The 13,991-nt window shown below is 44.7% G+C and overlaps 1 protein-coding gene across 2 annotated transcripts in view; it reads left to right on the forward strand.

Moving 5' to 3' along the window:
- The window catches only part of MKLN1 (muskelin 1), a 61,766-nt gene extending 54,430 nt beyond the window's left edge, over positions 1-7,336 (forward strand). For both annotated transcript variants that reach the window (XM_082253344.1, XM_082253345.1), the window contains 2 exons: positions 119-173; positions 7,090-7,336. In XM_082253344.1, the coding sequence (XP_082109470.1) occupies positions 119-173; positions 7,090-7,211 (177 nt within the window). In that variant the 3' untranslated portion in view covers positions 7,212-7,336. The remainder of the gene's footprint in view (positions 1-118; positions 174-7,089) is intronic.
- Positions 7,337-13,991: the final 6,655 nt, after the last annotated feature.

Consider the following 13,991-nt stretch of genomic DNA (forward strand, 5'->3'; position numbering starts at 1 on the left):
AATATTTAACCTTGACATAGCATCATACAAATGGCAGAGATGGCTTGTTCTTCGGATGGTAAAAAGAACAATGACCTGAGTTGCTTTTTATGCCAAATTTATTTTTTTCCTCTTTCAGTTTCAGCTTCTTCCCTCTGCACTTTTCAAATCCAGCAAAGAATTCACCCCTCTTGGTAAGTAAGCAGCAAAGTGAAATACTGAAGACTTGTGTGGAAAATCTGTACTCGCATGTTATAAATTCTTCATTTGGCAGTGTTTAAAAGACATTTTGTTAGGGTAAAAACAAAGGGGAAGTGGCCATTTTCAACTGGGGCTGAAAGTAAGGGAACGTCTAAAATTGTGACACTCATCAAGACAGAAACAGAGGGTAAACTTTCCAATGTGGACACGTTTTTAATGACAAAAAAGCAGTTTCCCCAACTTCATTTCCAAAGTACCCCTAACGGGTCATTTTTTGTGCATTTTCCAAACAGTGGGGAAAATAATTTATTTGATCTCCCTGCAGACTTTGTAAGTTTGCCCACTTGCAAAGAAATGAAGGGTCTATCATTTTTAACATAGGTGTATCTTAAATGATAGCATATCAACCAAAAATCCAGAAAAAACACATCATGCAAATGTTAGTTGCAGTTCAGTGAGTAAAAGTATTTGATCCCTAAACAAAACGTGACTCCGTATTTGGTGGAGAAATCCTTGTTGGCAAGCACAGAGGAAAAAAGGTTTCTTGTAGTTAATGACCAGGTTTGTACACCTCTCAGGAGGGATTTTTGTCCACTCTTTTTTTACAGATCTTCTCTAAATCCCTAAGGTTTCTTGGCTGTCGCTTGGCAACTTGAAGTTTCAGCTCCCACCATAAATTTTATATAGGATTAAGGTCTAGAGACTGGCTAGGTCACTCCATGACCTTAATGTGCTTCTAGCAGAGAAACCACCTCAAAGCATAATGTTTCCACCTCCATGCTTGACTGTAGGGATGGTGTTCTTAGGGCCACAGTCAGCATTTTTCTTCTTCCAAACACTGAGGCAACAAAGAAGTGGCTCATGAAGAAGCACAATAAGGTCATGGAGTGGCCAATCAGTCTCCAGACCTTAATCCTATAGAAAATATATGGAGGGAGCTGAAACTTCGAGTTGCCAAGAGACAGCTCAGCAACCCAAAGTAATTCTAAGTCGTTTTTTTTTTTTTTATAACAAACCTTATGCTTACCTCCTCTTCTCGGGTCCCTCACTGCTTCTAGCCCCTCACTCCTATCGAGTGCCCCTGCAGCAAGCATCTTGCTATGGGGGCACCCAAGCCGAGCTGCAACTATGTGTGTCCATTCAGACAGGGAGCTGCAGTTAGGCCCCGTCCCCTCTCTCTCTCTCCTGATTGGCTAACTGATTTTGACAGCCGCAGGAGCCAATGGCGCTGCGACTACGTCTCAGCCAATCAGGAGGGAGAGTCCCAGACAGACAAGGGACTCGTGGACATTGCTGGAAAGACATGGGGCTCAGATAAGTATTAGGGGAGGCTGCTACACACAGTTTTTTTTTTTTTTTTTTTTTTTTTATCTTCATGCATTAAGATAAAAAAAAAAACCTGACTTTACAACTTTTTGAAGGATTTAGAGAAGATCTGTAAAGAAGAATGGACCAAAATCCCTCCTGCGATGTGTGCAAACCTGGTCACCAGCTTCAAGAAATATCTTACCTCTGTGCTTGTCAGCAAGAGTTTCTCCAAGAAGTACTAAGTCATGTTTGCTTGGAAATCAAATACTTTTCTCTGTCGTCCATTAATCTGCCTAGTCAGGAGTAAGGACCTAGTTCCTTGCTGGGATCTTTGGTCCTGGCATTTAAGTATTTTTTTAAATAGAATTTTTTTTTTTTTTTTTAGCTAGCCTTTTTCTCCAGAATTTTTTCCTGTGAGATCATCAAGCAACTATGCTGGACTGGGTGACGGGCTGGATATCTAGATCCTGTGGTCACCCCAGTCTGGCCAGCGAGCGTGTGCAGGCCTTAGCTCCGCGCTGGGTCGGCCGCTACATAGTCCCACTGGACGGGGACTGGCCCCGCGAGTTAAACCTCTCAGCAGGTTGCATACGACAGGGTCTAGGACTGTGTCGCAGCGTTCCTATTTGGCCGACAGCCCCCACACTTCGGTGGAGAGGGGTCCTGTCAGGAGATGGCGCCCGCCTGTGTTCCTGGTATGGTGAGTAAAGGTTCCCCACCTCTTCTTTGGTGGATTTTGGGGTGGACGCGGGTCCCTCCCTGGAGAGGTCGGACCCTCGCCCTCCTGGGTTTCCCTCTGTCCTGTTGTGCCTCCCCTTCCCCCCCCTCCACGTGGGGGACTGTTTGAGCCTACCTGGGGCTGGGACCTCGTTTGCAGGCCGGGGGGAGCCTTGGTGGGTTCATCCAGCTGGATGGTGTTAGGAGGGCTGGCGGGGGGTTCTCCTGTGGGTCCTGGTTAACGCGTTCCCGCCATTAGTAAAGTGGACTGTTCCGCCTAAGGTGGACCTACTGGTCTCTAGGCTAAAGAGGACTACTGTTGTTCCGGTGGAGGAATCCCCGTCCTTTAAGGAACTGGGGGATAGAATGGCGCGGGCTGTGGCCCGCGATCTGTACTCCCTGGCGGGGTCTGCACTGGGAATAGTGTTTGATTGCCATTGCCAAGCAGACTCTGCCTGATGGGCGGAGTTCCAACGCAGTGACTTGGCGAGGAGCGAGTCCCTCCTGCCTTGGGGGAGCTGTTGGACCAGCTGGTGCCTGCCGCGCTGGACACAGCTCCTTTATTGGGTCACATGTCTGTTTCGGCGGTGGTTGTCCGGCGTATATGTACTTGGCCAGAGTGTTGGTCTGCGGATCACACTTCTAAGAAGGCCTTAATGGATATTCAGGGGGATCACCTGTTTGGCGCTGCCCCCGATGACATTATGTCTCACGGGGGGTGAGTGCTCTTCTTCCACGGGCTAACAGTGGTAAGGGCCTTCGTCGCAGACGGGGTCCCTCCTTTTCTGTTCACAATCACTTTCTTCGTCCCTCAGGGACAGTCGATGTGGCAAAGTCCTTCAAGACTTCCTTGGGTGGTTCCAAATGGCCCTGGTCTGGCGAACAAGAGATTTGTTTTTTTTTCCCAGACCTACGGATGAGGCCTACTCGGCCTGAACGTGCGTCCTCACCCATATATTTGGTGGGGGGACGTCTTTGCCGGTGCGGTTGGCGCGGTTCCCAGGCAGCTGGGTTCCGGAGGTCATGCGGTCCAGTTGCAAGATCGAGTTTCGATCCGTTTTTATTTTTTTCTGGTAATCTTTTCCCTTCCAATGTATGGCTGTCCCCGGATCCTTCCAGGCGCTCTATGGTGTAGTTCAGGCTCTGGTTTGACAAGGCTTGGTATCGGTTTGCATGATGGTGGCTTCCCTACATCAGGGTGATTCCTGGCCTCAATAGACATCAAAGATGCCTACCTTCACATCTCGTTTTGTGCAGGACACCCAACGGGTTCTCCGTTTTTGCCATGGGGAAGGATCTCTATCAGTTTGTGGCATTGCCCTTGGTCTCGCTTCTGCTCCTCAGATCTTCACAAGGTGTTGGCTCCAGTCCTGACGCTGTTGCGGCAGGGGGGTGTATCGGTCCTGGGTTCCTGGCCGATCTGCTTCTCCGTGTGGAGTCCCCTACAGTGCTGACAATGAATTTGGAAGTCACCATGTGCACTCTAGTGGAGTTCGGGTGGGTTCTGAACCTTCAGAAGTCATCCCTGGTCCCTTCCATGAGACTGGAATATCTGGGCCTGACTTTGGACCCATCTTCAGTCAGGGTGTTTATCCCTCAAGGGAAAAAAACTCTTGGAACTTCAGACTGCGGTTCAACTGTTAGCATCCAGCACATGGTCGCCCCTTCGGACCTGCATGCAAGTTCTGGGACTGATGGTGTCATCTTTCGGACGGTCCCTTTCACTCAATCCCTCTCGAGGATCCCCCAGAAGGCAATCCTTCTCACATGGGACTAGACTCCAAACTTTCTGGACACTCTGATCCGGCTGAGCCAAGTATCCAGGGAGTCTTGATCTGGATTCCTTCCTCCCCTTTTTACTGGGCAATTGTCACCGCGGATGCAAGCTTGTCCGGGTGGGGAGGGGCTCTCGGGAGGTTCTCTGCTTGGGTAGTATGGTCCCTGGAGGATCTGATCAATGCCCTGGAGCTGAGAGCTATCCGGCTTGGCCTAGTTCACTGGACCGGGCACCTGTGGCTGTCCAGTGCGCAATAATTCAAACTATGCCACGACCGTGGCGTATGTCATTCACCTAGGGGGCACCAAGGGTGTCCTTGCGGTTTTGGAAGTGACAGGCATTTCCAGGTGTGGAAGGTGGATTGCCTCAGTCGACATGATTGGCCCCTTCATCCGGAGGTGTCTTTGTTGGGGCACTCCAGATGTGGATCTGTTGGCGTCGCATCTACAGGATAGTGCAGAGGTTTGTGGCCCGTTCCCGGGACCCTCTGACAGATGCACTGGTGGCACCATGGGTTCTGTCGTAGGCAAGAACTTATACTAAGTTCAACATGAACAATGCTGAGAAGTTTAGCATGGTCACCTTCGCAAGGATGACGCCGGCATAGTCGTGTGTAAGCGATCACGGATGAGCCAAGGTCAGTATCAGCTGCTGTCTGCCTTTCCTCCTCTCAAGTTGCTGACAAGACTTCTTCGCAGGATCGAGGCTTTTCGCCATACAGGCATCTGTGCTTCAGGTTGCAAGACCTGGCCGTCTGTTCACACGTTTACCAATTTTTATAAGGTGGATGTCCTGGCATCTGCAGATGCCTCTTTTGGCCGCAATGTTGTGCTGGCTGCTGTCTGGAGGGCTTTTGGCCTTCCTTGAGGGTGTTTACTGTACTGTTTGTTTCAGTTGGGCCTCATCTTTTTGCTCCGAGTCCTATGTTGCCTGGTTGGCTGTGTTGTGCTGGGGACTTGTTCTTTTCTGCTGTTCCCACCCCTCCTTTTGTGGCTCTGCTTTGGGACACCCCTACTGATACGGATCAGAGGACTGCGTCCGTCAATGAAAGATAGAGAAAACTGGATTTTTGACTTACCGTAAAATCCTTTTCTCTTAAGTTAATTGACGGATGCACTACCCCCGCCCCTCTATTTGGAGTTGGGTTGGTGTTACTTTTCTGACACTGCTTTGATACAAAACTGACATCCTATGCAGGAAGAGAGGGTGTACCCTTCGGGACTGCCCATAGGCGTAGCCAGAACTTTTTTTCTGCCTAGTGTCCTACTCCTGTAGGGGGCAGTATAACCCTACTGATATGGATCAGAGGACTACGTCTTTCAATGAACTTCAGCTTGTATAACAGTGTAAATTTGCTGTCCCCTCAAAATAACTCGACACACAGCAAATAATGTCTAAATCGCTAACAACAAAAGAGAGCACACCCCTAAATGAACATGTCCAAATTGGGCCCAACTAGCCATTTTCCCTCCCCGGTGTCATGTGACTCATTAGTGTTAGGTCCCAGGTGTGAATGGGGAGTAGGTGTGTTAATTTTTGTTATTGCTCTCACTCTCTCATACCGGTCACTGGAAATTCAACAGGGCACCTCATGGCAAAGAACTCTGAGGATCTGATAACAAGAATTGTTGCTCTACATAAAGATGCCCTAGGCTATAAGAAGATTGCTAAGACCCTGAAACTGAGCTGAGCACATTTGCCAAGACCATACAGTGGTTTAACAGGACAGGTTCCACTCAGAACAGGCCTCGCCATGGTCGACCAAAGAAGTTGAGTGCACGTGCTCAGCGTCCTATCCAGAGATTGTCTTTAGGAAATAGACGTATGAGTGCTGCCAGCATTGCTGCAGGTTGAAGGGGTGGGGGGTCAGCCTGTCAGTGCTCAGACCATACGCTGCACACTGCATCAAACTGGTCTGCATGGCTGTCATTTCAGAAAGAAGCCTCTCAAGATGATGCACAGGAAAGCCCACAAACAGTTTGCTGAAGACAAGCAGACTAAGGACATGAATTACTGGAACCATGTCCTGTGGTCTGAGACCAAAATAAACTTATTTGGTTCAGATGGTGTCTAGCGTGTGTGGCGGCAACCAGGTGAGGAATACAAAGACAAGTGTGCCTTGCCTACAGTCAAGCATTGTGGTGGGAGTGTCGTGGTCTGGGGCTGCATGAGTGCTGCCGGCACTGAGGAGCTACAGTTCATTGAGGGAACCATGAATGCCAACATGTACTGTGACATACTGATGCAGAGTATGATCCTCTCCCTTCGGAGACTGGGCCGCAGGGCAGTATTCCAACATAACGACCCCAAACACACCTCCAAGATGACCACTACCTTGCTGAAGAAGCTGAGGGTAAAGGTGATGGACTGGCCAAGCATGTCTCCAAACCTAAACCCTATTGAGCATCTGTGGGATATCCTCAAACGGAAGGTGGAGGAGCTCAAGGTCTCGAACATCCACCAGCTCTGTGATGTCGTCATGGAGGAGTGGAATAGGACTGCAGTGGCAACCTGTGAAGCTCTGGTGAGCTCCATGCCCAAGAGGGTTAAGGCAGTGCTGGAAAATAATGGTGGCCACACAAAATATTGACACTTTAAGCCCAATTTGGACATTTCCACTTAGGGGTGTACTCACTTTTGTTGCCATCAGTTTAGACATTAATGGCTGTGTTGAGTTATTTTGAGGGGACAGCAAATTTACACTGTTACAAGCTGTACACTTACTACTTTACATTGTAGCAAAGTGTCATCTTTTCAGTGTTGTCACTTAAAAGATATAATAAAATATTTACAAAAATGTGATGGGGTGTACTCAATTTTGTGAAATACTGTGTGTGTGTGTGTAATATATATATATATATATATATATATATATATATATATATATATATATATATATATATAATATACACACACGTTTTCTTTTTTTTGTTCTAAACGCTTTAAGGCCTTTGTTTAGACATTAGATATACATTAGGGTGAACTAGCTAACTAGCTATTTAGGTACAAGAGAAATGTTATCCTGCCCTTTGTACCTAGTTTTATGCATGGCTTGTTGTGTTCATGATGCTCACTGATCCTCATGATTTTTTTTTTTCTATTAATAGGTTTCTCAGACGTTGACCATACATACGCTCAGAGAACACAGCTATTTGATACACTTGTCAACTTCTTTCCAGACAGTATGACCCCACCAAAAGGCAACCTGGTTGACCTGATTACACTGTGATGAACTGCTGAAGAGCAAAACCTTGTAATCTGCTTTTGTGTTCTATGTATAATTGGAATTGAAGCTGGAATGCAATTTGTGCACAACAGATTGGACATTGCTTTTGTGGTAAAAATTCAATTCTGTAGGAAGAGGTTGATTGCCTCTTGCTGCCAAAGGTTAATTTGGCTGAAAGTTTTTTTTTTTTTTTTTTCCCCTTTTTGGTAAAATGGTTTACATGTTTAAAATGATATAATGTAGCATTTTTCTCCTATTTAAAATGCTATGGTGTCATGCTCTCCTAAAAAGGCCTCCTATGGATGTAGGTTAGCCTTTAAGCAGATGATAATAATGAGCATTGCCCCGAAATTATATATATATAGTTTTTATTTTTTATGTTCAGATAGATTTAAAGGGGCATAGGTGTATGTTATAGTAACATATGAACGTCAAGCTTGGTCATGCATGACAAGGAAATTCTGTGAGAATTAAGAACTGAGAAACTGAGTGACCTCCTGTACAGCTACTGTATTTTCTGTATAAAGAATGTGAATTATAAATATACTTCTTTTTTTTATTTTGAGTTTTCACAGCCTTTACTTTTGAATATGAAGTCAGGGGTTGTAAGATTGATGTATAAGCCAAATCTAATGATCATTGTGTATTAATTTGAGCTGCAGTGAGACATTGCTTATTTATTAATAATCAATGTATATTGAACACCTTGCTATCTAAAGCTTCCCTTGAAATTGGTAGAGTGAAGGCTGATGGGTACTTTGGTGTTCAGTCCTCCGTGGTCTTCTAAGTTCACCATATATTTAATGTCACTGAGCTCCACATGCATGATTTATTTTCCATAAAACCAAAAGATTGCATCCTACATTTTTAACCTAACAGCATAATGCTAACTTAAAAGTTACATTTTGTGCATGAATGTACATTTTGCATTGTATTCAGCAACATAACAGTATCACAGAGTCATTAGTATGTAGGGTAATATTTGCGGCAGTGAGGTAAGCTGATCCAAAGACTTGGCATTTTTAGTGCTGCAGTTTTAAAGCAGGCTTAAACCCAAAAGCAAACATTTTATTTTTGCCGCTTACTACTTAATTCTTAGATGTGATGGCTGAATTTGTTTCATTTTTTAGGCTTGCTTTCTTTTATTTTCATCTGGTGATCTAGCCAGAAAGTCTGTTGTTTTTAAAAAGGATGAGCTCTCAGGCAGAATGTCAGTTTACATAGATGAGACAAACCACTTAACACTAATACAGGAGGTGTGTTACTGACTAGATCACGGGGAGAAAATAATGCAGCGCCCACATCTTATCATTGGCAAGCTGCAATATAATAAATTTTTGGTTTTGGGTTTAATACTGCTTTAAAGCCAACAAAACACTGTGATGACTATTCAGTGTTTTTTGTAACATTTAACCAAAAGGTCTGTTGTATAATACCATAACCTGATAGTACCCCTGATAATATTTCAGAACTTTTCTGAAGACTGTATTGTATTTGGCTCTGAAGAGGTATTGTGGGAAATATGACATTTTAAAGGTGCTTTCTAGGAAAAATTTAAAATACCTGTTCTATTTATCTCTCAATGTAATAATGTAAGGGATGTCTCCTTGCAGTGCCACGTTCATACATGGTTACCTACAGCACTACCTGCTGGTGAAATCTGGTATTGTGAAGTAGTCATATAAGCCTCTCCTTGTTGTGTTTCATTGGTGAAATCTATAAAATATGAGATGGGACAATGATCCTCTTGTCAATTAGCAACTTGATATTGGAGATGCAGACCCCTCCTGCAGAATTATAAAGATTGAATGCTGGCTGTGGATTTCCATTTCTCCCTTTTTAAAGTTAACGTGGGTTTTATGTGGGACTGGAGATGGCCTCTTAATTCCTGGTCCACACTATACTTGGGTCTTAGTTAATGCTAAGCTCACCCACTAAGAAATCCCCCCCCCCCCCCCTTCTGTGGATGCATACTTAAAGTGGTAGTTGACGAAAAATAAAATCCCCTGCAAGGCAATGTCATAATGTGCTAGTATGCATTGCAAGCTACCACATTATGAGGGACATGTCTCAAAACGAAAAGCCTTCCAGCTCCGCGCTGTCACAGCTGAGAGGGCTGACCTCTTCCCCCAGTCTTCCTCCTGGTTTTGCAGCCTTCGACTACATGACTGGCCAGGGATGTGATGACGTCACTCCCGCACATGCGCGCGGGAGCCGCCATTTATTGCACTGTATGCTGGACCTTCAGAGCGCATGTGCCAGTGACGTCACCGGCTGGATGCACTCTGAATATCTCCTAAACAGTCCAAGTTTAGGAGATATTCACAGTACCACACTATCCTGTGTTTGACGTTTGCGCATGTGCGAGACAGAGGCAAGTGAGCCCAATGGAAGTATATAGGCTATTCCTGAAACGGGCACAGCCGGGAAGAGAGGACTTGCCGAGCTGAATGTCAACAAATCCAGAAGGCTGCAGACTTCAAATATTGTTAGGTTTGCAACTATGAGGGGGTGGAATCTTTCAGGGTAGTGGAGGGGGGAAAAAATAATTATTGTCCTCTTATTCCAGGATTCTCAGATAGTTTTAGGGGGCACACAGCCGCTCACACCACCTACTTCATTTAGAAAGAATAAGTGAACTTTTGAGAGGGTACTTATTTTTTTTTTAATGTTACAATATGTGGACCATCCTCTGTGGCCAGTAGAGGGTTTTTCTATTGGCTGTTGGAATAGAGGGGATGAGTGGGGCTTAGCAATGTCCCAGACCAAAAGAAGGGGCTCTGTATAATGCTGAACTGGGATTCTGGGGCTCCTCTGACCTATCAACTAGTTTAAAGTATAATACCATTTAATTGAATTTTGGCTGCACCCTCTTTTAGTTTGAGCACCTGGCAGGTCAAATCTTATAAGGTATGTATCAATCAGTATTTAACATCTGCACTTTTTTCCTCATTCTTGCTAATCTCGCTGAACTCATTTTGTTTATGAATTTTCCACAGCCTGTCAATCTTATTGACCGGAGATGAGACTGTTATCATGTTTGTTCACTGAATAAATATGAATACTAAGCTAAAACATGCCAATTGAACTAGAATCACTCATGAGGGTTGATATCTTCAGACCACCATGTGGTTATTTTGTTTCAACGAGAAAAAATAAAACTAACATTAGGAAGGTGTCCTAAATGTCAAGGTAACTCGCCCTGTGTGCCACATACAAACAAAATTAGCAAGTTTACTTGGCTTTCTTGTTTCCCTTTTGAATATAATGTGTAGGAAGTAAGCCAGAGCTTTTGCTCAAAAATTGTGGTGCTGCCACTTAATGTATATAAGTGCTTTGTGGGACAAGACCCATATTTCCCTTTTAATTTTTATACTAGGATTAGCTATTTTTCAGTGTGCTGCAAACACTTTACATATCTTATCACCTTCATCTCCTATTTTTTGCTGGGTTGTATTGTGTGTAGAAGTTACCGTGTACTGCTCTATGGCACAGGCCTAAGAAACTTTACATGATATATTAAAGGACTATTTGTAAATTTTGTTTTTATGTGCATTGTTTTTAAATTAACACTGTAGGCTCGCTTCTTTCTTAGTCATACAGTTCAGGACGCCGTTTTTTTTAACCCCCAAAATGTAGGTACCGTTTGGTAATTTGATGCTGGCAAAAGAAAAAAAAAAAAATGCAGGGACATCCCCTGTGTAACCCCTCCCACTCCAAGCTAGCTTCAGTTTTTTGCTGGTGTCCTTAAATGATGGACCTCCTACCTTTCTTGTTTGGAGCTATTATGCCTAAAGATTCTGTCAAGGTTCCTGGCTGCCCCTTAGCCACTGCAGTGTCCTGATCAGTTAACTCAATTGCCCCTAGGGGGACTATACCCAGGCTTCCCTGAAGAAAATGTGTAGCTGCCTGTATTGTTTTTGCCTCCTAGATTCTGCATGCATTCTGCTTACCTTGGCACATAGTGCATTGTGTTGAGTTAGCCACACCGTGCTATACAGGTCCAGGTCTGTGTTCTATCCCTAAAGACGCCTTTGCAGGTGTGCCCATCGTGTAGGGCAAAACCACGTTACAATCTGGTCCCCTAAATCCTGTGCAGAGTGCTAAGATATCTGTGCCCTTAAAATCTGTACCAGGGTGCTGATACTCCTATGCCTAGTCAATGGAGGCACACAGTCAGTATTACATTTTTAGTGGTGTGTTGAAGCCTTGCAGTGGAAGCACCATCTGTTTATAATTGGCGCTAATTTTCCTGCAGTCTGCTATAATTCAGTGTGGTTCTTCGATCGTTTCACTGTGCATGTTCTGTCAGATTTCAGTCTTTTCAAAGGCTGGTAGCTGACAGGGTCTTGTCTTCTCTCATAAGTCAGTCTCTGCTTTTGCTGCAGACATGCGGCCAGAGGAGAGAGTAGACGAAGATGATCTCCCCCCCCCCCCCCCCCCACATTTCTTCTGAGGTATCGGATCAGGATGAGAGGCCATTGCCTGAAATGTCAGCCAAGCATAAGAAAATACCATTGCTACCCTGTACACTCTTGTTTAGTGTTTAAACAGCAGGAGTCTGCTCACCTCAAGGTGTCCAGCATTGTATCCCTGAAATTGCTCCAAACCACTTAGACTCTCCGTTCACAGATCCTGTCTTGTAAAGTGACTGTCCTCACTCTGAAAAATTATTTGTTCCTCAACCTGTTTTCTTTGCAATATCCTTTCAAGGAGGGATTCCTGAAAAATGGTTGGTCCCTGTGGTGGACCCCACCATCTGGCATCCTAACAAGATGCTAACAGTCCCTATAAGTGACAATCCTGTGTTTAATAAGGGCCCATAACCTTTTCTCCACTGGCTCCTTAAAGACCTTGTCATGCAATTAGTTTCCTCTGGCTGGCTGTCAGATTCTTAGTCTCAAATAAGCGCATGGCCTGAGACTCTAGCACCATCTTAATGGATCCATTCCTTTCCCTACCAGCTAGAGCTTTTACCTGTGCCCTTCAGCTTACTGCATGACTTGTTTGGTGGATACTCTTCACCAGATGTCCAGAACGCGCTTCGTCTCTGTTCATATGTGTTTAAATGTACTCATAGAAGTGGAGTGTCGTTTTGCAAAAAAATCAAGTCCAGCAGATTTGCAGAGATTTGGTTGGATCCTTAACCTGTCGAAGTCTATCTCTCCAATTAGAGTACTTGGACCTGACATTGGATATGGCCATATCCAGGATCTTCCTGCCCTGGAACAAACTTCTGACCTTTCACTCTAATGCCCTGAGTCCTTCATTTTCAGGTTTGACCCTCTCTTAGCACCTGCATGAGATGTTTGGGCTTGATGGTAACTTTTTTGAGGCAGTGCTGTATGCTTCTTTTCACTCAAGACAATTGTAACACAACATTTTGATGGCAAAGAAAACACTAGATCCATGGACCACCTCCTACATCGCACCTGCAAGGATAGATTCTCCCTGGTGTGGTGGATTGTCAACCTAATGCTGGAGTCAGGGTAACCCTTCCTCCCAGGAATGTAAAAACTTCTCATGACAGATGCCTGCTTTTTGGGCTCAAGTGTCCTGCCTGACCTCTGTGCAAGGGCCTTCAGCATCCTGGAAATTGGGGCGATTTGTTGTCATTCCCAACACTGGACTCCTCAGTTGCGAGGTCACCCAAAAATAATCTAGTCAGACAATGGTGTGGCTTACGTTCTCTATCAAGGAGGCACCATAAGTTATGCCCCTCAAAGGGATACAGACTTGATCCTCATTTGTCCAGGGACAATCAGGTCTTTGCAGTGAATGCTCTGGTGACTCAGTGGAATAAGTTCTTCCTGATCTGTTGGCCTTTCCAGCTTCCCTCTAGTCTGCTCTGAAGGATCAAGGAGGGCATTTGGTGATTGTCATTGCTCTGAATTGGCCCAGGACTTGGCATTTCAATTCTTTGCAGGCTTTTTGTGGGCATTTTAGGATCATCCAGACCACCTTCTGTCTCAAGGGCCAGTCCAGCTGCCTTATGCAATAGGCCTCTCCTAGTGTTACACAAGGACAAGGTTGGCTTGAGGCCCAAAGCCTCTTTTCTCTCTAAGGTTGTTTCCTCATTCCACCCCAATCAGGACATTGTCCTTCCTCCTTTTGTCCTGCTCCAAAACATCCCAAGGAAATTTCTCTCCACTTAACATGGTACATGTTGCGAGTCTACTGCTCAGCGAAATCTTCTATTTAGGCAAAATTATTCCCTCTATGTGCCTTCTAAGGGGACCTGCTTCTCGTGAATTCATTGCCAGGTGCGTTGGACAACTCCTCTTGAGTTTATGGTCTAAAGTATAGCGTACTCCCTTCCCTTTTAAGGTGCACTGTGCAAGTTCTGTTAGTATTTCATGGGATTTTCAAAATCGGGCATTCGTTTATAACATTTGCCAGGCTGCTGCTTGGCCTTCTGTTTGTACATTTTGTAAGTTTTACAAAGTGGATGATTAGGCCTCTGATGTCCTTTTATATAGTTTCTACAATGTCTATTGACTCCTTAGTACATGGGTCTGTTGGCATTTTGTTTTCTGCATTGTCCACCCTTTAGTTGGGCTGCTTGCTACAAAACTGTGGCTAGCTGGGAGTGGCAGGATTTTTATTTTTTTTTTGGGGATATCCATGCATATTGCTTGCTAATTTCCACGTAAAGCAGCTGCATATAACCCATGGTTAAAGACCAAAATTCTGTCCTGTGCTTCCCAATAGGTGGCAGCCACTCTATAGGAATGAATAGAATTTTTCCACATGTGTGCAGTTGACAGAAGTGAATGACAGTTC

This window comes from Pelophylax lessonae (assembly GCF_965119305.1).
Source record: "Pelophylax lessonae genome assembly, chromosome: 4".
In the NCBI taxonomy this organism is placed as follows: Eukaryota; Metazoa; Chordata; class Amphibia; order Anura; family Ranidae; genus Pelophylax; species Pelophylax lessonae.